At 50.4% G+C, this 19746-nt stretch overlaps 6 protein-coding genes across 6 annotated transcripts; 4 read left to right on the plus strand and 2 right to left on the minus strand.

The window, feature by feature from the left end:
- Nucleotides 1-242: 242 nt before the first annotated feature.
- Nucleotides 243-6725, minus strand: HETIRDRAFT_154059 (ABC transporter; the record flags this gene model as incomplete). Its single annotated transcript, XM_009543220.1, has 37 exons — nucleotides 243-457; nucleotides 511-534; nucleotides 587-699; nucleotides 760-774; nucleotides 837-1083; nucleotides 1137-1262; nucleotides 1321-1343; nucleotides 1397-1460; nucleotides 1513-1642; nucleotides 1696-1890; nucleotides 1944-2046; nucleotides 2102-2341; nucleotides 2394-2599; nucleotides 2654-2822; nucleotides 2878-3142; nucleotides 3198-3290; nucleotides 3341-3400; nucleotides 3457-3469; nucleotides 3541-3628; nucleotides 3678-3726; nucleotides 3776-3885; nucleotides 3937-4204; nucleotides 4251-4291; nucleotides 4349-4411; nucleotides 4463-4489; nucleotides 4543-4570; nucleotides 4627-4672; nucleotides 4731-4866; nucleotides 4930-4960; nucleotides 5013-5109; nucleotides 5162-5225; nucleotides 5278-5671; nucleotides 5723-5837; nucleotides 5893-5939; nucleotides 5986-6144; nucleotides 6200-6376; nucleotides 6432-6725. The coding sequence occupies 37 exons, from the start codon at nucleotides 6723-6725 to the stop codon at nucleotides 332-334; spliced, it is 4446 nt and encodes a 1481-aa protein (XP_009541515.1). The 3' UTR covers nucleotides 243-331.
- A 1123-nt stretch (nucleotides 6726-7848) lies between these two features.
- HETIRDRAFT_413953 (uncharacterized protein) lies at nucleotides 7849-8140 on the plus strand (the record flags this gene model as incomplete). Its single annotated transcript, XM_009543221.1, has 2 exons — nucleotides 7849-7851; nucleotides 7910-8140. The coding sequence occupies 2 exons, from the start codon at nucleotides 7849-7851 to the stop codon at nucleotides 8138-8140; spliced, it is 234 nt and encodes a 77-aa protein (XP_009541516.1).
- Nucleotides 8141-8908: 768 nt separating this feature from the next.
- Nucleotides 8909-11128, plus strand: HETIRDRAFT_11797 (major facilitator superfamily; the record flags this gene model as incomplete). The annotated part of the gene is made up of 14 exons (XM_009541959.1): nucleotides 8909-8981; nucleotides 9104-9219; nucleotides 9278-9296; nucleotides 9354-9543; nucleotides 9594-9625; nucleotides 9691-9727; nucleotides 9785-10048; nucleotides 10121-10258; nucleotides 10323-10426; nucleotides 10484-10627; nucleotides 10685-10771; nucleotides 10818-10868; nucleotides 10927-10949; nucleotides 11009-11128. Coding segments are annotated over 14 exons (1398 nt in total), but the record flags the coding sequence as incomplete, so codon positions are not given.
- A 2285-nt stretch (nucleotides 11129-13413) lies between these two features.
- On the plus strand, nucleotides 13414-13866 carry HETIRDRAFT_307090 (uncharacterized protein; the record flags this gene model as incomplete). Its single annotated transcript, XM_009543222.1, has 1 exon — nucleotides 13414-13866. One exon carries the CDS (start codon nucleotides 13414-13416, stop codon nucleotides 13864-13866), a length of 453 nt encoding a protein of 150 aa, XP_009541517.1.
- Nucleotides 13867-14419: 553 nt separating this feature from the next.
- HETIRDRAFT_99964 (uncharacterized protein) lies at nucleotides 14420-16123 on the minus strand (the record flags this gene model as incomplete). The annotated part of the gene is made up of 7 exons (XM_009543223.1): nucleotides 14420-14527; nucleotides 14600-15124; nucleotides 15184-15291; nucleotides 15348-15439; nucleotides 15503-15550; nucleotides 15640-15729; nucleotides 16090-16123. The coding sequence occupies 7 exons, from the start codon at nucleotides 16121-16123 to the stop codon at nucleotides 14420-14422; spliced, it is 1005 nt and encodes a 334-aa protein (XP_009541518.1).
- Nucleotides 16124-16360: 237 nt separating this feature from the next.
- On the plus strand, nucleotides 16361-17296 carry HETIRDRAFT_448109 (uncharacterized protein; the record flags this gene model as incomplete). Its single annotated transcript, XM_009543224.1, has 2 exons — nucleotides 16361-17149; nucleotides 17225-17296. The coding sequence occupies 2 exons, from the start codon at nucleotides 16361-16363 to the stop codon at nucleotides 17294-17296; spliced, it is 861 nt and encodes a 286-aa protein (XP_009541519.1).
- Nucleotides 17297-19746: the final 2450 nt, after the last annotated feature.

Genomic DNA, 19746 nt, shown 5'->3' on the forward strand with positions numbered 1-19746 from the left:
ATACTTGAGCTTGGTCTGTTTTCTCAAACTATCATCCATCTGTCCTATCTGCCTGTGTTCAAAATCTTAGGTGTCAATTGGCTTAGTACCACATCGGATATGTTCTACTTCTTGGACGCGTATCGATTTGCTTGCCTTTTCTCCGCCGCTCATTGTAATCTATACTGGGCTTCTCAAGCGACGACATCTGAGGTAGTCTCTGGATCTTTCCAAAACGTTGAAACCTTCCTTGTGCTTCGTATGAACGATCGTCTCACTTTGTCAATTGTATAACAGACCTTCTACATACAGATAAGTGAAGAAAAACCAGAGTGTCCGTTAGTGCTCTCTATCAACGAGAGGCTCCTTTTCCTTCTGCCATTGCGTATAGTGTCTCTTTGTCACCACTCTCATTGACCAGAGCCCGCAATATCCCCTTGTCGTTCTTGAGAAGCGCACTCGGTGTGTCAAACTCAACCTGCACGAACGTTAGAATTCTCATTCAAGTCAATCAACAGAACTGAGCCTCACGATGCGGCCTGCGTCGAGGACCAACTAGATGGCATTTTGAATACTCGAATAACGGTAAGAATGAGGACGTGCTCACAATCTTGTCTGCGTCCATAATGGTCTGCAGACGATGTGCTATCGTGATCAACGTTACGTCGCCTCTGAGTTCATGGCGCAATGAAGATTGAATGACCGAATCTGTCTCGTAGTCTGCAGGTGTGTTAGTGAGGGAGGGGTCTTAATGATAGAAATAAACCATGAATCAGATACCTATTGCGGAGGTAGCTGGAAAGAGAGAAAATGGTCAATCAGTAAGATAACAAGAAACAATTGACAGAGGAACAAACCTTCGTCGAGAATTAGCAGCTTGCTCCCACGCACAATGGCTCTTGCCAGTGCGAGAATCTGCCGTTGACCAACCGAAAGATTTCCCCCACCCGTCGAGATTTTGGTGTCCAAGGTAATGCGACCTTCGTCGTCATCGCTCTGGAGTGAAAAGAGCCCGGCAGCTCGCAAAGCTCCATTCAATGTTGCATCGTCATGTTCGGAGAACGGATCCAGGTTCTCCCTCAGTGTACCACTAAGAAGCTCAGGCTACACAGCGTTGCATTAGTGATGACGAGATCGCGAGGCCCTACGCTACTCACAACTTGGGGGATAATCGTGATGTTTGTGCGCAGGGAGTCAAGATTGACCGAATCGGTGCGAAGCCCATCATAATAGATGGCGCCATCGGTGAAGAGACAACGAAGAAGTGATAAGGTCAGTGAGCTCTGAAAGGGTCAAAAGATAGTCAGAAGTCTGTTCGTCATGGCATTTCGTGCCCGTCACCTTTCCGCTTCCGGTTCTCCCAACTAGGTAATCCGTCAGCATATCTGTATGTCAACGATGAATGCAATCCACTGACCAACACCGACACGTTCGCCTGATTTAATGTGGAATGATATATCGTGCAGAACGTTCGGCCCATCCTATACCCACGGTTAGCTTATAAGGATAAACAGGCACACAAATTTGACTCACTTGCGAATAACGAGCAGACAGATTTTCCACTTTGACATCCCCGCTAGCCGGCCAATAGGCTGGAGGAACTCCATCCTTCGTTGCCTTCGGCTCTTGTTCAATGTTAATGTATGCTTGGATCCGCTCCAAACTAGAGGGCTCGATCAGAAACGCACTTGGAAAGTGGACGATAGCATGCCATACCTGTTGCCGCTGACTTCAAACTCGTTCAAGCAACGTACCCACCACAGAATCATACCACTAAAGCCCACTGCCATTGTGAGGGAGAATCCAGTGTCTGAAGGAAGATTATCGCTATGTCCGGGTCCGTAGACCAACCATGCACCGAGAGCTGCCGCGAATAAGCCACCGAGTGCGTCAATCCGAACACAAACCCATCTGCAGATGACTCATGTCAGCTTCATGTCGACGAACTCACAACATCAACTAACCTGTTGAGATTGTAGAAGGTCCGGCCTGCTCTCGTGTAGCGATCAATGCGTCGATAAGATTCCTGCCGGAACGCAGCCTGAGCACCGTAGGCACGTATCGAAGCTGTGAATGCATATGAGACCGGATGAACATTGTGAGCTAGGCATGAAATGCGTACTGAGGCCAGCTATGGCAGCGCCGAAATGACCCATCACCGGAGCCTTTGCGTTACTCATCTCTCGTTTGACAGATAGTTGTGCTCTCATGTAGATCTGGCCGCACCAGCCACCCAACATTGACACCAAGATGCCGGGAATGACGAATACCGGCGTCAGCACTACGACCGCGGCAAGCTTGATCAACAATGTGGCGGAAATTTCGATGACCCAAAGCAGATTGTTCACAACTGGTCCATCGACTGTAGATACGAATGTCAACAACGGACGGGTTATATGAATTATCAGACGCACTGGCACGGATGTCCTGGGTGCAACGCGTGATGACTCGTGATGTGGGTGTCGTATCAAGCCATCTTAAGGTGGTTCCGAGTACAGATTCTATGAGCCTTCGATGAATGCTCCTAGATGCTCGTATGGAGCCAAACACGTATACACCACTACCGATGGAATACACGCTGATGGCGAACAACAGGAGGAGGGCATAAACGGTCAGGTAGCTGATTGAACAACTGCAATCAGCATATGTCTTAAACAATTTGGGTTGAACCTACAAAGAGACGTGAACTTCTGATGGAGGGTATATTTCGTATTGCTGTGCCCAGTAGCCCAAGAACCACGTTTGAATGGAATTCGCCAGATCGCACAAAGTTATGCCGCCCAAGAACACGATCCAGAACAAGGTGGTGTGCGAGCCACCCAAACTCTTGAAGTACAGACTCACTACCGTCGCACACGATCAGTTACAAGCAAAGGTTCTTGACACTGCCGAACGTACTAGCTTCCCAACTGACGTGGCCTTCATGGATCTCTTCAGCAACAGTAAGTTTTCCGTCTGCCTTTTTGTTCGCGTTGTCTGGCTCCTCGGAGTCTATTTCAGTGTCGGCTTTCTCGATCGCGACAACTTCTTCGGCGACCTCTTTCGACAGCGCATTGTCATGTGCAAGTGCATCCAATACAGACCCACGGCTCGCCACCTTACCGTCGAGACCGAGGGAGACCACGTATTCCGCGATAGGACTCGCCATCGCGACATTGTGAGTCTGCAATCCACCACATCCGTATTTTGACATCGATCGAAGGAGAGGGAGGACTCACGACTAGTAACACTGTTCGTCCACGGATGAGATCCCCCTTGAAGCATTTATCGACGATCCAGCGGGCAGTGTGTACGTCCAGAGCTGCAAGTACCTAGGGGCCAAGTTGGGAAGGAAGATAGCATGCAAGTAGTAAGAACCCACATCGTCTAGTAGAATTATTTCGGCAGAAGAGTATATTGCTCGGGCGAGAGTAACTCGAGCCTGGTGCGATTAACATATTCAGCCCCGCGCATACGCATGCGATGTGAGTGAAATACCTTTTGACCACCACTGACAATGAGAAGAAAGAAGAATAGATGAGCCGCCAGTTCGAAAATGAACTAGAGAGGACATGAACTAACCTTAACGTCAGTCCTTTTTCACCGACTTCGGTCTGGTCTCCGGCTTCGAAAAGTGTAAGATCCCGCTCGAGTCCACATTGGAAGACCACTGTCACGTATGTGAGCAGCTATCTGGCCCATTTGACAAAAAAACGGACCTTTGCTGTATCGAACGGCGTCGTACGGTGCTCCAAATAGGATGTTGTCCTGACTTCATTCAGGACTTGTGTCAATGGTGCGCACATACATCACTTACTCGGATAGTTTCATTCTGTACCCAAGACTCCTGGGCAGCGTACGCAACACCACCCTCACGAGGAAGACTGTACCATGATCCAGGACCAGAGGGCACGAAATGCATCTCGCCTGATACGTTCATTGAGCGACTGCATCCTCTTGAAGAGTTATATGGCTTACCTAGCAAGGCCATCAGCAAAGATGTTTTTCCTGACCCAGTTGGGCCGATGATGACATTTATGCAAGCGCGCTTGAAAAGCAACTCCCCTTCGATGTTCAGGACGAACTTCCGTCTGGACGGAGTTACAGCGCCGTCGTCTAAGCTATCGTTCGCCCATGTGAATGTAGCATCCTGGAACCCGATGACGTCCCGATTCGAGTGTGCCCTGGTGAGGAGGTCATTTGTCTTCCCTTTTGCTTCTTCAGCATAGGTGTCCAAAAGCTCGGTCTGAAAAACGTGAGCGACAGCCATGAGACACTGACGAATTATTTACCTCCTGGAGAAATTCAGTAACTCGATCAAGGGAAACCTTCGCTGTAAATCAATATTGTCAGCATTCTTCACGATAGTAGATGATCGGAGACTATGAACCTTGTGTGAGACTTGGAATCATGTAAAACACTGAATGGAGCTGATCTCGCAAAATATCGAATACTACAGATGATTCAGTGTCTCAGATGTATCAATATTTGCTGAGAGACGCACCAGACATTGAAGAGAAGACGGTGGAAGCTGTGAAATATTGCTGAGATAGTGGAGGGTTTCTAAATATTTGTATAACTTACGAGCCAAAATCTGCTTCATGACGACCGTCTATCAAGTACATGTTAGTAAGATTCAGCATTCACCCAAACACAACGATTACGCACATATGTAACATAAGTGACCATCATTGTAACAACGGGAATGATGAAACTTTTAGTTGAACAGAATCAGTAACGAACACACAAATCAACACTAGGCTTCGACTTACTTCAACACGTTGTTCAATAAGTTGAGCAGCTGGCGACGTTTGATGAATTTGAGTTCATCATCTCGCTTCTCGGCTACCCTATCGTTGATTTTTTGTTCCCAGCCGAACAGCTTGACCATGCGCAGAACATTCATCGCTAAATCCAGCACAAAAGAGTAGTGTCAGAAGGCCGTACGATGTGTCAATTTTGTATTCGTACTTTCTGTGACAGTTTGCACACGTGCATCGGTCTTGGAAGGCAGTCAGCTTTGACCGAGGGGTATAGATGACGATACGACTTACACGTTTAATACCTTCTTTCTGCGCCCGTTGGATCAAGTTTGAGACCCATCCTGGGACGGGGAAGAGGATGACCATTGAGGCCATTCCAACGAACGCACTGAAGATTCGGTAAGATCACCACGCCTATGTATTTGAACAATGCAACTTACCTCCAACCAAGAATGGTATACAAGAAAATGACGCATAAGACAATCTGCACGGGCAGATATAAGACTACGTACGAGAAATTAGGATCAACAAGTTTGGAGGATGCAGAAAGCCGAACTCAATATCAAGAAATCACGCCCTTCCGTGATATTGCCCAAATCAACCGAGACTAGATTGTTGATTTTCCCAACAAGGTTGTCCGCCTTCACAGTCCCATCCTTGTTGAATTTATCATCTTCGTCACTCTCGGCCTTAGCTTGCTGCTTCCCTTGAGACTTAACACTGATAGCACTTGAGCGAGCCGTCTCATCGCCACTTCCTGATCTACTGTCTCCGCTGCTACTTCCCTCAACTGATGCAGACTCAGGGGTGTCTCCCGCGACCGTGGAATCCCTTGAAGCCTCCTCAAGCTTCACGGGCGACTTATCGGTCTCAGCCTTCATTCGGATTCGCAGAGCGTGTTCGAATACCAACTGGGTTATGATGCCTTCCGTGCGGACAAGCATTCCAGTCTGTCCAATAAGTTAATGTAAGAAACCGATTGAGGGATGAAGCAAACTTACTGCGAGGAAAATGTACCACTGAATGGCGAGCGTGCCTATCACAGGGCCAAAGAAAAGACCAGAAATCCAAACCCACGGGCGAACAACGGCACCAGCCCCCTTGGTTTCTAAAAACCTAGAAAAGTATGCATCAGTCGATGCCTTGTAGATTTGACAGTCGAAATGATTACTGCAAGAGTTTATAGATGGCTAGAGGTCCGAAAAATGAAGTGATCATCTAAGGAAGTATAAGCCAATTGCCACGACTTCGACTATCAGAACACACCTTGATCATAAGGCTGATCGCCAGACCCATGTATTCGCGACCTAAACACCTTCAAGTCGATCGGAAGAACGGCTGAGAGGAAAGGCAGCTCACGAAATACTGTCATGAGCCCCCAAAACAAGTGGCGCCTCGTAGCTCCCGAGAAGATGTCCAAATGCTGAGATGGTTCATGATTGGTATGTGAGCAATGAGGTCGTTTCATGGACACTCACCGAAAAACTTCTCCGCACGAGGTTCTTGGTGTAATCATAGTCAGCTAGCGGAGGAAGTTGCTCGAAGGATAGATGGGTAATTCTGTAAGCCAAGAAGACGATCGGATCCAGGAAATTGTAGAACATCATCGACAAGATAGACGCCGTTTGCTCAGGATTGGGATCATCATGAGGCTCCTGCGGATAAATCATAAGATTTGTCGCGTGATCAGGTTCAGGAATAATGACATGCCTGTGGGTCGTGAGGAATATATTGGCGAGGGACCGTCAAAGGGATGACGATAGCCACCAGTCCAAGGACAGCCAATTTGGCCCATAGCAATGATCCGTCGCGTAGATCGGAAGGCGTTTTTGTGAATGTCAATAATGGCCACAGGTCACGATATGCGTATACCGCAAAAACAGTCCCCAGAATGACAACCAGATGCGTTGTTGCAGTACGAGCACGTTTTACCCCAGCCGTGACAGAGAGAAGAGCGAGGAAGGATGCATAGAGCTGGGCACAGTCGTGAGCTATTTTGATCATTTCATGCGGCATCGACTTACATATGTCGAACATTGGATAAGCTCAATCTGTTCATGCCTTGTGAACGAAAGAGCATCAGCACTTCGATGCTTTCCCTTGTGCCCTTTACCCCAAAGCTTGCTGAGCGAATCGACGTTCGGGCCGTTCAAAAGACCTTCCTCGTCAAAGACGAAACTTGTTACGGACAGCCCCAGAAGGGTCACGATGGACAACAGCCTGACGAGCCTGAAGGAGAAAATAGTCCACCCCCCAAGTCGTTGCACATGCTCCTTGGTTTCGGAGAAGATGCCCGCTTGCGTGTTTGTTCTTGTCGCCTCTACAAGCTCATTTTCAGAAGAGCGTAGGAGCCCCTTCAGGGGTCCGTACGATAAGATAGTTTGAAGGAGAAGTAGCGCTATCGACGCGACAGCTACATAGGCAGGAATGACGAAAGGATGCAGCCAGACGCTACTGTTTATTAGCGAATATTCAGTTGGCAGCGCAAGTTGGCAGCGTCAAACGATGCCTAAGAACTTACGCATGTTTCTTAGACTGACTGGAGAATAGAGGGCTCGAATCCAGGATGACTTGGGACTCCATGACCATGGAGTGGTGTGGAAGGAGACCTCTGAAGGGGACAAACAACGCGTCACCGTTCCTAGACCCTGTTATCTGGTCAAGGGAGGGGTGACAGCGGGGTGACTCAAAACGAATCAACGGTTCCGTGAACCGTGTGGTCAATGTCAAAACCAAGTTTGCGGTGACTAAAAGTGCTTATCGACGCGATCAACATAATATCGGCTAAGCACGCGTGAAGAGTCAAGACCGCGCTGGTTGGACCGACCTCACCCGCTCGTCGCAGAGCAATGTATTCGATTCTCTCCGTTCTCCTTGATCTTTACCACACCCCCTTCCATCGCTTGCCGCACTCCCCCAATAACCCCCCATCTGTACGCTCTTCTTTTTCTCTTTTTTCCTAGTACATCTCGAGAATCAAGCCCGCCATCTTTTGTCTTCATTTTGCTTTCGACGTCGTCTGGTCACCCGTCCTTTGCACGCCTCACACTATGTACATCTGCCTCATCTACGCGCTTCGGTGGAGCTGCATTTGGGCCTTGCGAGAACCTGCACATGGCGCGCGTGCATGGTACGTTCTCTTTTACTATCCTTTGCCGTCGAGCTCGTTATCGCTCACCACTGTCAAGATCGATCGGCCATCGAGCGCATTCTCTCACAAGTCGCTCCGCAAATGCGTCACTTTCCAGCCCCTCGCACCGGACGTTCAGTGTAGGATGTGGACTGCGCTCGCCGAGGTAGGTTTGAATGTCAATGAAGGCAGCTTTGCACACGAGGCGGAGCATACATGGACCATCGACATCGAAACAGAGGTGGGTCGCCTGATGTACCTCCGTATGCGCAGGTCGAGAAGTCGATGAAGAGAACAGAGATTCGTGCGCCATGCGCTGCCAAAATCTAACTTTACTGAATCACTCTGCAGCGCTCGATTGTTCAGCTGCGCTTTCTGCCTCGCTCCTATGCATCGCCCAAGCCCCCACAGCACCTATCTCTGCGGCTATATAAACATCACCTCACTCTAATTCACGCGCGCGTCTCACACTGGCAGCAAACCCACAAATTCGCTTGCATCTTCCTCTGCTGCCTGCTCTTGTCATCTGTGTCCTCTGGTCACCCAGCACTGATCTACATCTTCGCACCTCGCGCACCTCGCACAAATCCTGCGCGTCCGACACCCTAGTCGTGGAAAAATTGCGAGCGCTGCGCGGCATGATCTTCACCTACTCACTCTTCTGACTGCTGTATGGGAAACACGCAGCCTTACCATCACTATACTTACCTGTTCGTCTTGACATATAGTTGCCTGTAGCATCGAAGCATTTGCAGAATGATCAGGCCGGTAATGTCGGTGACGAGATCCATGTGCTGTTGAAAGACAGTTAAATACGTCGGCGCTCAAAAAGACATCAGACGAGAGGCTTTTGAACTCTTGATGCATGATGCATGGCGCTCGGCTCCAGGCATGATTCCATGCACTTGAACAGGCGTGTCGTGGTGTCATCATTCACATCTCCTGACGTCCATGGATCCTTCAAGTATCGATCGACCAGGCTGCCTACACGTTCACCACCTCTGCGCTCCTCGCCATGTCCTCTACACTTCATACTGAAAGACCTCAGAGCAAAACCCCCATTGGACTGAAGTGGCGATCATCTGTCTGGTTTATAACGCTCGGTCGGTGTTTCTCGACACAGTGTGCCAGTGTGAAGTCTGTCTCTACGTCTTCCTAATGTCTGAATCTTTTATTCCGTTTATTCAGTTGTAGGCATTGGTGCGTCATATTTTCGGATATATTTGTGCTACTATTCAATGAGTGAGAATAGGAGTTGCTACGGACATGATCATCTACTCGATTGTCATTCCTGTCCTCCCATTTCACCTGGAACATCTTGGATACAGCGGCATCTCAAGCTTGGTAGGATACCTATTGTTTGCATACGTAGGTGGCTATGTCTGGATGTTTTTTCCTGTTAGTCAGTCTAATTCTTGTTTCATAGTCAGGAGGCCTCGTGATATGTGTGTGTCTGAAACAACCTTCGGTTGTTCAAATCATCATTCAATTTGCCTTTACAGCCACTCCGGTGATTGTTTGGATTTCTGAGCGTTGGACATCGCGGCAAGCGCCTTTAATCAGTGGCCTGGTCGCGCTTATATGCTCGCAAGTGATGCTCATGGAAGCTCGAGCTTACTGGGTAATGGCAGTCGCTCGAGTCATCCAAGGAATGAGTTCCTCCATGGTGTGGACTGTCGGACTCGCATTATTGTGAGTTTTGCTGATAAATTTGATGGTCTTATTTTCACATGGTTCTCTAGATGCGATACTGCACCAGAACATTATCTTGGTCGTACGTTGCTCACCATGCTGGATGAATGCTGAGCTTATATACGAGTTTCATATGACGTCACTTAGAACAACTCGGCCTTGCAACGTCAGGGCTGTCCTTAGGGTGACTTTACACTAGGTACACCTCTAAATATCCGCATTACTTATAAATTTCTTACAGCCTCCTCATCGGTCCTCCCGTTGGTGGGGGATTGTACTCGCGATTTGGTTTCAGAGCACCATTCATATTCAGTATCACAATTACGGCCCTCGATTTGATTGGGCGTCTACTTATCATCGAGCGTAAAGATGCCCTCTCGTGGGGAACGGGCCCTGCAGTCTGCATAATACCCGATGAAGAATCTCATCGAACCTCCATAAACAGCAATACTGCCTCTGTCAATGGTGCATCAAAATCGAGCCCAAGCATAGACCACCCAGAGCTGTACAATGACGACCTGGCAGTCAGTTCCAGTAGTGTCATAACTACGATATCCGAATCAGAACTTCGCCCGAGCATTGCGGCACACACTTCTGATGATTCTGTGGGACCAAAGATATCCCAAATGACGTCAATTTGGAGTCTCTTGATGTCTCCCAGAGCATTGACAGCAATGATCAACACGCTCATCCTTGGGTATGTTCCACTTGCGGCGTCATGGCTGGCAGATCTGGATAACTCATTTATTTGTCACGTATCTCATCAGTATGCTCTACAGTAGTCAAGAACCCGCTCTTCCCTTGCATCTTCAAGACGTTTGGGGTCTTGACTCGTCCGGAGTCGGCCTTGTTTTTATAGCAGCTGTTGTGCCCACTTTATTCTGTAAGCACTAGCGTGATACGTCGATGGGTACATTTCTACCATTTTTCTGTTGAACAGCCACACCAATTGCTGGATGGTTTGCGGATCGCAAAGGCGCCGAGTGGATAACTATATTATGCATGGCCTTCGCCTTGCCATTTTGGATCCTCATCACCATCGAGGGCAAACTCCCTTTCTTTGTTGTGACATTTTCTTTCGAAAGTGCGTCATTCTCTTGTTCCACAGAAAACCCGAGGGTACTGATACATCTATTATAAGACTTGTTCACGTCCGCCATGGTTGCCCCACTCACGACTGAATTGGCTTTGGTGTCGAAAACATTGGAGGGTGTCGGCTGCAAGTCCTGTTCATCATTATAGTGAGCGAATTATACTTAATTCGATTTTTTCAGATGCCCATGTGTATGGTGCATATAACCTGGCGTACGGGATCGGCTCATCCAGTCCGTCGTGTTCGTATATGCACAAAAAGAGCATACTGATCTGTTATTATCTCAACAGTCGGCCCAATTGTCGGCGGCCGTGTACGCATGTCCTCACCATCTCTCCTACACTGCACTCTTTTAAATTGAATTAATCATAGATATACGAGCATGCCAAGAAGGGCTGGATGGTACTGAGCCTCTTGGATGTCGGAATTCTCTCGTTGGCTATTATACTGGCTTTCAGCTTCACAGGAGAGCGGCCTCTTCTTTCCCGCCTCATATCCAGGTCTAGGAAAGAGAACAGGATACAGATTTAGACAATCAAGGACTTTGTAAGCTGTGTATGTTATACAGGAGCCGTTCTTGGGTGATCAAAAGATATGATTTCGTTGAACTCAAACTGTACGCTCTGTGCACAATGCAATATAACCGAATGGTGTGGCGCTACATAGGCTCTCGAAAATGGCTCATACTCGCCTTAAGGCATCGGCTCGGCTCGGTTTCAGCGATGATACTTTTGGACCAAGTTACTGTGTTAATCATCGCTTGTGCGTAGGAGAGGGGTCTGCCAACACGCTTTTGTGCTTGCGGGACATATGACACCTGTCGGTGAGCTAGACGCAGAGGTAAGGGCGCTCCTGGGCAAGGTGTCCTGCCGTGAGGGATGGGGGCGCCGGCGAGAGCAGAACAATGAGTCTCATCGAGGGAGAAGGGCCATGTTCATCGACGCGGTCGCTAGTACAGAGGGGGGGGATATCGCTGTCATTGGCGCGCGCGCAGGCACGATACTGGCACCAAGGAAAGAACAAGGCTTCACACGTTACATGGCTGATGTTTGAAACTTGAAGACTGCCAGCAGAGCCATGGTGATGAATATGGAGGAACGAAAATGGCAGTAGTGAAACAGGCAGAACGGTCGTCCGATCCACGCCAGTCACTGGGGATTTTACGGCGGCCAAAATATTTTAGAGCTATCAATGATGCGCTCGGGGCACCGCCTTGTAAAATCGGAGCCACTCGCAAGCCCATCATGATGGGAAGGGACTGGGCTGGGTTGGGACGGGGAGCGAGGGGGAGTTGCTGCCGATGGTGTGCCCTGAAAAGTCCCGAGTGAACACAGATTCTGGGTACTGCAAAGATGACTGTGTACATCATGCTCAAACATGTCGATAGTGACTACTCATTTTGCCCATCGGGGACCTAGAGAATAAGCCTGTATACAGAATATACCTCCTACAGCCAATCCTTCTGTACTGTGAAGACATTCGCTATATATCCTGGACATCACCTGCGACGAAAATGTTGGGGACTGCGAATCCTGGTCGGCATCAAGGTATCAGAGAGGATACAGAAAGCCCAACTTCGACGTGCCTCGTAAAATCATCAGGAAGACTGCGACATCCCTGTACAAACCTTCGTGACTTTAACAAATCTGGGTCTGCGAGAAATAAAAAAAATGAGCTGGAGGACGCATAGTTAGGCTTGGTGGAGCTGTAAGCTGCTGTGAGATGATGTCTCCTGTGTATCATGAAGCAATGAAAGTTTTCCTTCGCATCAAGCCCACGGCAATGATAGTGATTAGTATTTGAAGCAACCCGTTGGCTGATATTGCACGCTGTGACTTGCTGCCACGCACATCAAAGGATGGCCAAACCGGGGTATTGATACTCACCTTTGCCCGCATCGCAAAGACCTAAGGTTACGAAGGGTTCATGATTCGGGATAGCCGCATCCTAATGACAGTCGTCATGTAAGTGGGTCGTGTACTGCTGTGTACCGTTGATGGTTCAAAAGATGCTGCATTGCTGGCACTCTACCATTTCTTGAATAATGGCGGCACGATGTGGGCCGAAATTTCGCTTGGCCATGCAGCTGGCTCCTGAAATCAATCCGTTGTACATGGCCAGTCATGAGCTTCGTCCGCGACTCCGTCAAGCTATATCGCGACGGTGTGCATAGGCCGCAATCTTGATGCAGATAACCATAATGTCCGTCTTATATACACCACTCGACCAAGGGCTCAATTCATTGGCCAAATTATGCTCTGCTTGACGGTAGTAACTCGACTCGCTTCAGATCTTCGCAGTCTTTAACACGGCAATATTGCTGCGGAATGCGGGTGACAGATGGACTGGGATCTCATGTTAGCCCATCGGTGTACTCCGAGGATCCATGATGGCGTTCATGGGTACATCACAGCCATCTTTGGAGTTGCTGACTCGAAGCGAACATATTTCCATCACAATGATAGTAGTAACCCACTATTGTGTCGCGGAAACTACCCATATAAAATATATATAAGGATCCTGGTAAACCTCGTATCTTGGGAACACAACAGACTGCTCAGGGATAAGGTGTGGTACTCACTGCGGGTCTTTTTGATAGCCATCCTGAACTCTATCATGATTTAGTTGCTCGTGAGATGACCTCGGGGTAGAACGTGGATAAAGCATTCCTTTTAGCGCTATGTGAGTCTTATTGTTCTCTCGACCAATCACATTTTGAGTAACACCTGCTTTCGAGCAGACATCCTCCCCAGCGCCTCTCCTCTCATCGTCCCCAAATGTATCAAAATCCCGACGGAACCCCGTCCTCTCCGGCATACACTACACCGTTGATCACAAAAGAGTCATTTCAAGCCGAGCAGCAAACAGCGTCTCCAACTGTGTTTACTAGCACAGACCAGGCGGAGCGACGCCCACTATCCCTTGTCCCCGTCCGCCGTCCGCCAGAACCAGAGCTGCCATCCCCTTCTGTTCCGGAGAACAGATTTCGCACGTTCTATCAGCAAATCATCCTCCTTCGATGGCCTTGGAAGAGAGCGTACGCGACATCCAAGGACGATGTTGCAGAGACTCGGCATATGGTCGGTTCACCTGAGCTAGCTCCTCAACCAACCATCCAACCGAGTTCTGGAATGTACAGCGACACCCGTACTCATTTCAGGCAGTGGTTCCGGAAACGGCATATTATACGTGTGGAGCGCGTGCAGCGAGATACTGTAGATCTCGAATGATCATGACGGACTTAAGGACTTTGTCAAGCTTTGATAGTATCTTGCCTGCTTTTGTATCTATAGAGGACAGCCACAATTGGGTCTATTCATGATTCATTTGCATCTTGCTCTACGGACAGAAGACATAGGATGTTGACGCCCTTGATTCTTTATGCAGAACCCTCCATTATCAGACTGCGCAAGCGAGATATGACTGGCACCACCACTGTTCTAGTCTGTGGCCCGACAAGAGCCACGGCTTCATCCTCTCTCCTAGAGAGTATGTATCACCCATGATTTCAAGCCAACAAGAAAGCAGTATCACGAACATGGATGAATACATCAGTAGGCGTCGCAACAGGATCCTTTTGCATTGCACACGCACGACGTTGTCACTGATGCAGTTGTCATCTTAAACAACAATCAGCGTCCCAATTCATCTCCCTACTGTCCCAGTATCATACTCATATCTCTGCGATCTCCTAGACTATATAGCTCTTCTTGTCAATGGGGCTTGCGACACTCGCGCAAAGTCAATCCCTGGTGTCAATATCCTTGTGTGCGGGCGGTGCCTCTACATCCTCTGTAGCAGCCGCATTCTCGTTTCGTAGATGAGGCCATTTTCGCGTGGAGACTCCAGGAGGGCGTCGTCGCGAACACGATGGAAGTGATGCTGTAGACGCTGGAGTTGACGTCGGGCTTGTTAATGACGAATCTGTGAGTGTGGTGGCGGCAGTGCGCGCACTGGGCACACGTGCGTCGGACGTGGACTGCCAGAAACTCGAGATAGTGGGACTCCACGACGTGGAGTCAGCAGCGGAATGGCCTCTGCCATGACGTGAGCCTGATTGGATTGTGAAGAGATAGCAGCATCTGTGGATGTGAATGGGCGAGGGAGCGCCAAGGGGCCCAGCGGAGAAGTGTAGATACCTGGGAGGATTGGGTCGATGCGGAACGGATTGTCAAGGGACGGCCTGGAGAGAGGTGCTCGGGACATCAATCGCGAGGAGGAACCAGAATTTCGATGGGCGCTTTCGCTGGCCTGCAGGTGGATGGTGTTTCCAGAGTATTGCTGTCGTCTTTGGCGACGAAGGAACAAGAAGAGTCCTCCAAGGGCAAGGATGAATGCGAGTCCGCCAACAACTCCACCAACGATCGGTGCGTAGCTAACGGATTTGGAAGTTTTCGGAGTGCCTGCAGGGAATGTAGAAGTGCCTGCAGGCGATGTAAAAGCAACGGTGCTTGATACGCTCCGGCTGTCATCCTGACTTTGATCCAACTACAATCAGCAGACGCTCATGATGTAAACCTGTCCACATCAAGGCTGAGGCTACTTACCTGTACATGACCTTGTCTAGCAACAACAACGACTTCAGACCCCCGATTCGTCCGTTCTGTATCGTCAAATCGTAGAGCCCATTTGAAAGGGACTCGTTCATGTATACACTGATACCATAATCATAGACAGTGCTGTCAGTAGGCTGTAGCTAGAATTTCCCTACTACTTCGTTGTCGATGAAAAATTGTAGATCGGCGTTCCCGTCGGGTGAGGAAGAGGTATGTGCGATGATGCAAAAAACATGGTTTGCGGTGCCTGGTCATGAAGAAATTTTGTTTAGATTCAAACAACCGGAAGTAGCAATCATGCACGACGCACCAGTAAATGGAACATATGCAGCAGTCACTGTATTGCTCAAAGTCGGATCTAAGGCAGAATCATGTCAAGTGCCATTGAATGCTTGTGCTGGATCCGGATGCGCTACGCATGTGTTACAAGCCTCTGCAGAACCATACCAAAACTAAAGTTGGGTAGATATTGGATCAGCGCGCCGGTCACTGGATCTTCGCCCGAGTCGTCAATCGTAATATTGAAGAGCTCGGCAGCTGCACAAGAGAAACAAAGAGGGAATGAAAACACGACGCAAGAGAGCGCGGCCGATGGTGGTAGCCCGAGGAAAGACATTGAAAAGTCTGTTAGCAGTCGATGTTGACATTAATCAGTGTGGCGGTGGAAATTGCCAATGAATCCTCAAGCTTCAAGCTTTGCGGAGCACATCAAGAAGAGAAGACAGAGAGAGAAGGCGGATGATATATATGAAACCCACGAATAGCAGTGTGCGCATCAGATGCAACCTAGTATGAATGCATGAGCAAGGCAGCCATTCAGTTGCCCCTTCCCACGATGAATTGACGCGAAATTATGGGCCTGCAGCTCAGTGCTTTCGTTTCAGCCGGCGTGCTCACCTTTCGATGGACGCTTGAGCTCGAAAGCGTCCATGAAGAGTTTGCCTGAAGCTCTTCGATGGAGCGGGTTCCTACGATGGGTTCTGCGTCACGGCATGGGCAGGTCATGCGGCCTCCAGAATAGGCAACCAAACAGCGCACTCGATCCGACCGCCGTCTTGGGGAGAAACTGCAGCTCCAAACGCAAGCTCGCACTCGCCGCTAAAGCGCTGAAGCGCCAGCAAGTGTCTGCGCAACCTGTCTCAATTTCATCTGGCCTGCAAGACTCAGCATGGCCAAGAATTCTGACCTCATGAGAGCGGATGACGGCGGGCTGGATCACGACGATCTCTCCCACCTCACAAACCTCCCCTCCTCATCCATAAAATCAGGGCCCGTCATCCTCGCAGGCAATGCCCTCCAGCTCCAGCTCGACGACTTAGACGACCCCGTGTCCTTTGCATACGGCGCCGACACCGTTACCGTCTCCCCCTACATCTCGTCCCCCGAGTCGAGCCCACCGCGCGCTTATGACGCCCGCACCCACGACCCCGAACACGGGCAGATAGACGATCCGTCCTCTCACACAGCGTCAGCTCATATCCCGCGCCCGCTCGCTGCCCGCGTCCGCTTCCGCTCGCGCGTGCGCATTACTTCGGGGCTGCACCGCCATCGCGAACGCACGGGCTCCATCGACGACTCGTCGGGCTCGGGCTCGCCCTCCTCCTCGATATCCGCGCCGCTGCGGTACAACGCGGGCGAGTCGACGGTCCGCGGCCCGCTCGCGCAGCGCCTCTCGCTCCTCGCCTCGAATGCCTGGCACAGGCGGCAGTTCGTGCAAGCTGAGTATGACGCGAGCGGCGGGCAAGGGGCCAGTCTGCGTGCTGATGCGAACGCGAGTGAGCGCACGCCGCTGATGCGCGGGAAGTCTTCGCCCGGGTACGGTGCAGGGCAGAGGCACGCACGGCGACACCGTGTGATGCGCCAAGGAGACGACCAAGACGAGGAGTCGTCTGCTGAGGTGCGCAGTGGCGGCGCCATCACGTTCGGTAGGTGGCCGTGGAGGGCGTTCGATAGACATGTAAGCCCAAAGCTTCTATTAGAATCTAGATATTTCTCATGGCAGTCTTCACGGCCGGGCCTGCTGGCTGTGTAGTGGTGGTGGTGGCAGATGGAGACGACGCTCTGCTGCTGCTGTTTGGACGAGTCCGACGTGGAGGATGGATGAGGGGTGGATCTGTGTAGGAATTTCACCTAGGGAAGATTCATAGCTATGACACGGTGCCGGGTATACCCAGTGTGCTGTTTTCTTAACACATCCTTTTTCGCGTAGTTGGCTTATATCCATGCCCCACTTATGTATGTACGAAGATGTACGACCGTCTGTGATTTTCCTCCGCGTAGTATAGGGTTGACACACGAGTGGCGATTAGGCATCCAGGGAGGGAATAGGCTTATCGATCTGTGCTATCTGCTATCTGCGGATGCAGACCTATGCAGACTTTATCAGCCCAAAGTTGGTTCCTGGATTACTCCACTAGAACAAGTGGTGAGCCGGTGAGGCCTCGTAAAGCCATGACGACGTGACGACAGGGAGACCTCGGAAATCTAATAGGGATGGTGACTATTATGGTATTCCATGGTGTTCCCATACGTTCATCTGTGGTCTCTCGTTGTCACTTGCAGGCACTTGCAGGCTCCTCGACGACCACCTGAAGATGACAATCCTAGTGCAATGATGGCGCGACATAGAACCGTCAACGATCAACGAGGACGCATGTCCGAGTTTGCCTTGACACTCCTCAGTCCGAGCAAGGTAAGGTAAGGTAAGGTGACTGCCTGGCACGTGTACGTGTCTGGTATGCTGGCCAACGCATCTACGCATTCCTCCGGAACAGCGTTGCTCGCGGATCGGCATAGTCTTGCTGTGTGTCGTTTTCTCTCCGCTTGTCGATGTAGTAAACATGAGACCTACCGTCGAACCTTCCTCGAGCCACGTCGTGCATCCAAGCCATCGAAATGGCAGAACATGCGACAACTGTGAGTGTTCATGATGCTCATCCACCGCGTGCACCGCAGGACAACTACCAAACCTGCTAGACCTGACGTTCAACTGTCCATCGTGTGCAGAGACGCCAAAAGACGCCGAGCGTCCTTTCCGCTCAATCCGCTCCGTGCTCATTCTGGCCCCGACCGACAGGAAGGAGAAGAACAAACAGAAAAAACGAGGCGCTCCAGATTTCTGCCCCGTCGGGTTCCTTTCAGTGTCTTCGACTTCAACTAGGCGCCCACGAGCACATGACACCGCGAACCCGATTCGAGCAGCAATGGCAATGGCGACGGCCAGCCACTTGTCGTCTTCGTTACCGTCAGTCCCTACACGCGCATGTAAGTCATCGGAGGTTGGATTGGGATTCGAGAAGAACAGGCGGGGGTGGATGTGCGATTGGCGCGGCCGCCCTGAAGGAGCGCACTTATGCAAGAAGAAATAGGTGGGCTGGACCCACGGAGGACATCTGTGTTACTTGAAGGTACAATGGCGAGCTAACACGTGCGTGTACATGGGACCCACGGACTGTTTCCCGAGGCACCGAGGTACGATATCCTGTGTGGAGGTATGGACGTGCGTGGGGGTGCGGATTGTGACTTTGGGAGGGCAAGCCTTCGCCTCGGCCGGGAGGGCGTGGATGTACCTATGGATACACCGTGCTTGATTGTCTGAGTGGGGTATGTCCATCGTCTTCGTAGTAGGCGCTCTGGTCGCCAATAAAATCGGACCGTGGATCTGAGAGCCATCGTGGTAGCAGGAGGGGCAGGCGCTAGCATTTCGCAGTGAATGAATTGAACGCAAGATCGATCAAGGTGTGTGGTTTTCATGTTGCCAATTGGAGCAACTAGCCGTTGTCGTCGTCGTCAGTCGTCGTCGTTGTCGTCGCCGGTTCGACTGTGCGTCGCAAGTGGCAAATCGCCCAATTAGGCGCATACATCTCCTCAACCCCTCAACGCGCATCACATGAGCGGAAAACGCGCGAGACAGCAGTCGGTACTCGTCCGACTCGGCCGACCGGCAAGGGAAAAGACACCGAATGGAACTGTGCAGCAACGTCGAGAGCGGCGAGCGAAGTCGCGCTATTTATACGCACCCCGGGCGGTTTCCCATGAGGAGGGGGTTCGCTATTATTTTCGTGCTTCGGCAGACGAGATGCCTTCTGATTTCGGCCTGAAGGGGAATGGCCCTCAGTAGCGGTTGTCTGGTGTCGGACTGTGCAGGAGCAGAGGAAGGCTTATGCAGCCGTGCGACGACGAAGCGTGTCATAGCCTGGGACTCGGACAAAACATGTCAAGTCCGCTTCGGACGTCAGCTGCACCTTGTAGCAAGACATGCAAAGTGGGTCAAGAACTGATTCATACTTACCATAGCGCTCGGATCAAGCAATTGCGGTTTCAATGTCATTCAGGGCCACTGAGAGCCCCTTCCAGGGACATGTTAGGTCTGCAAGCACGCTGCAAGAGGCTGCAAGATGGAGGCCGTGCACTGATTGCCGGTGAAGGCTGCATACCGCTCGTACAGCTGTAGGGGACAGACTACTGTTGATGGGTTGATGGTTGATGCCCTCCATCATGATGTATGTGATGCCAAATGCTGCAGGGGCTTGCAGGGCACATGAGTTTCGAGGA

The sequence above is a fragment of the Heterobasidion irregulare genome (genome assembly GCF_000320585.1).
Source record: "Heterobasidion irregulare TC 32-1 unplaced genomic scaffold scaffold_01, whole genome shotgun sequence".
Classification (NCBI taxonomy): Eukaryota; Fungi; Basidiomycota; class Agaricomycetes; order Russulales; family Bondarzewiaceae; genus Heterobasidion; species Heterobasidion irregulare.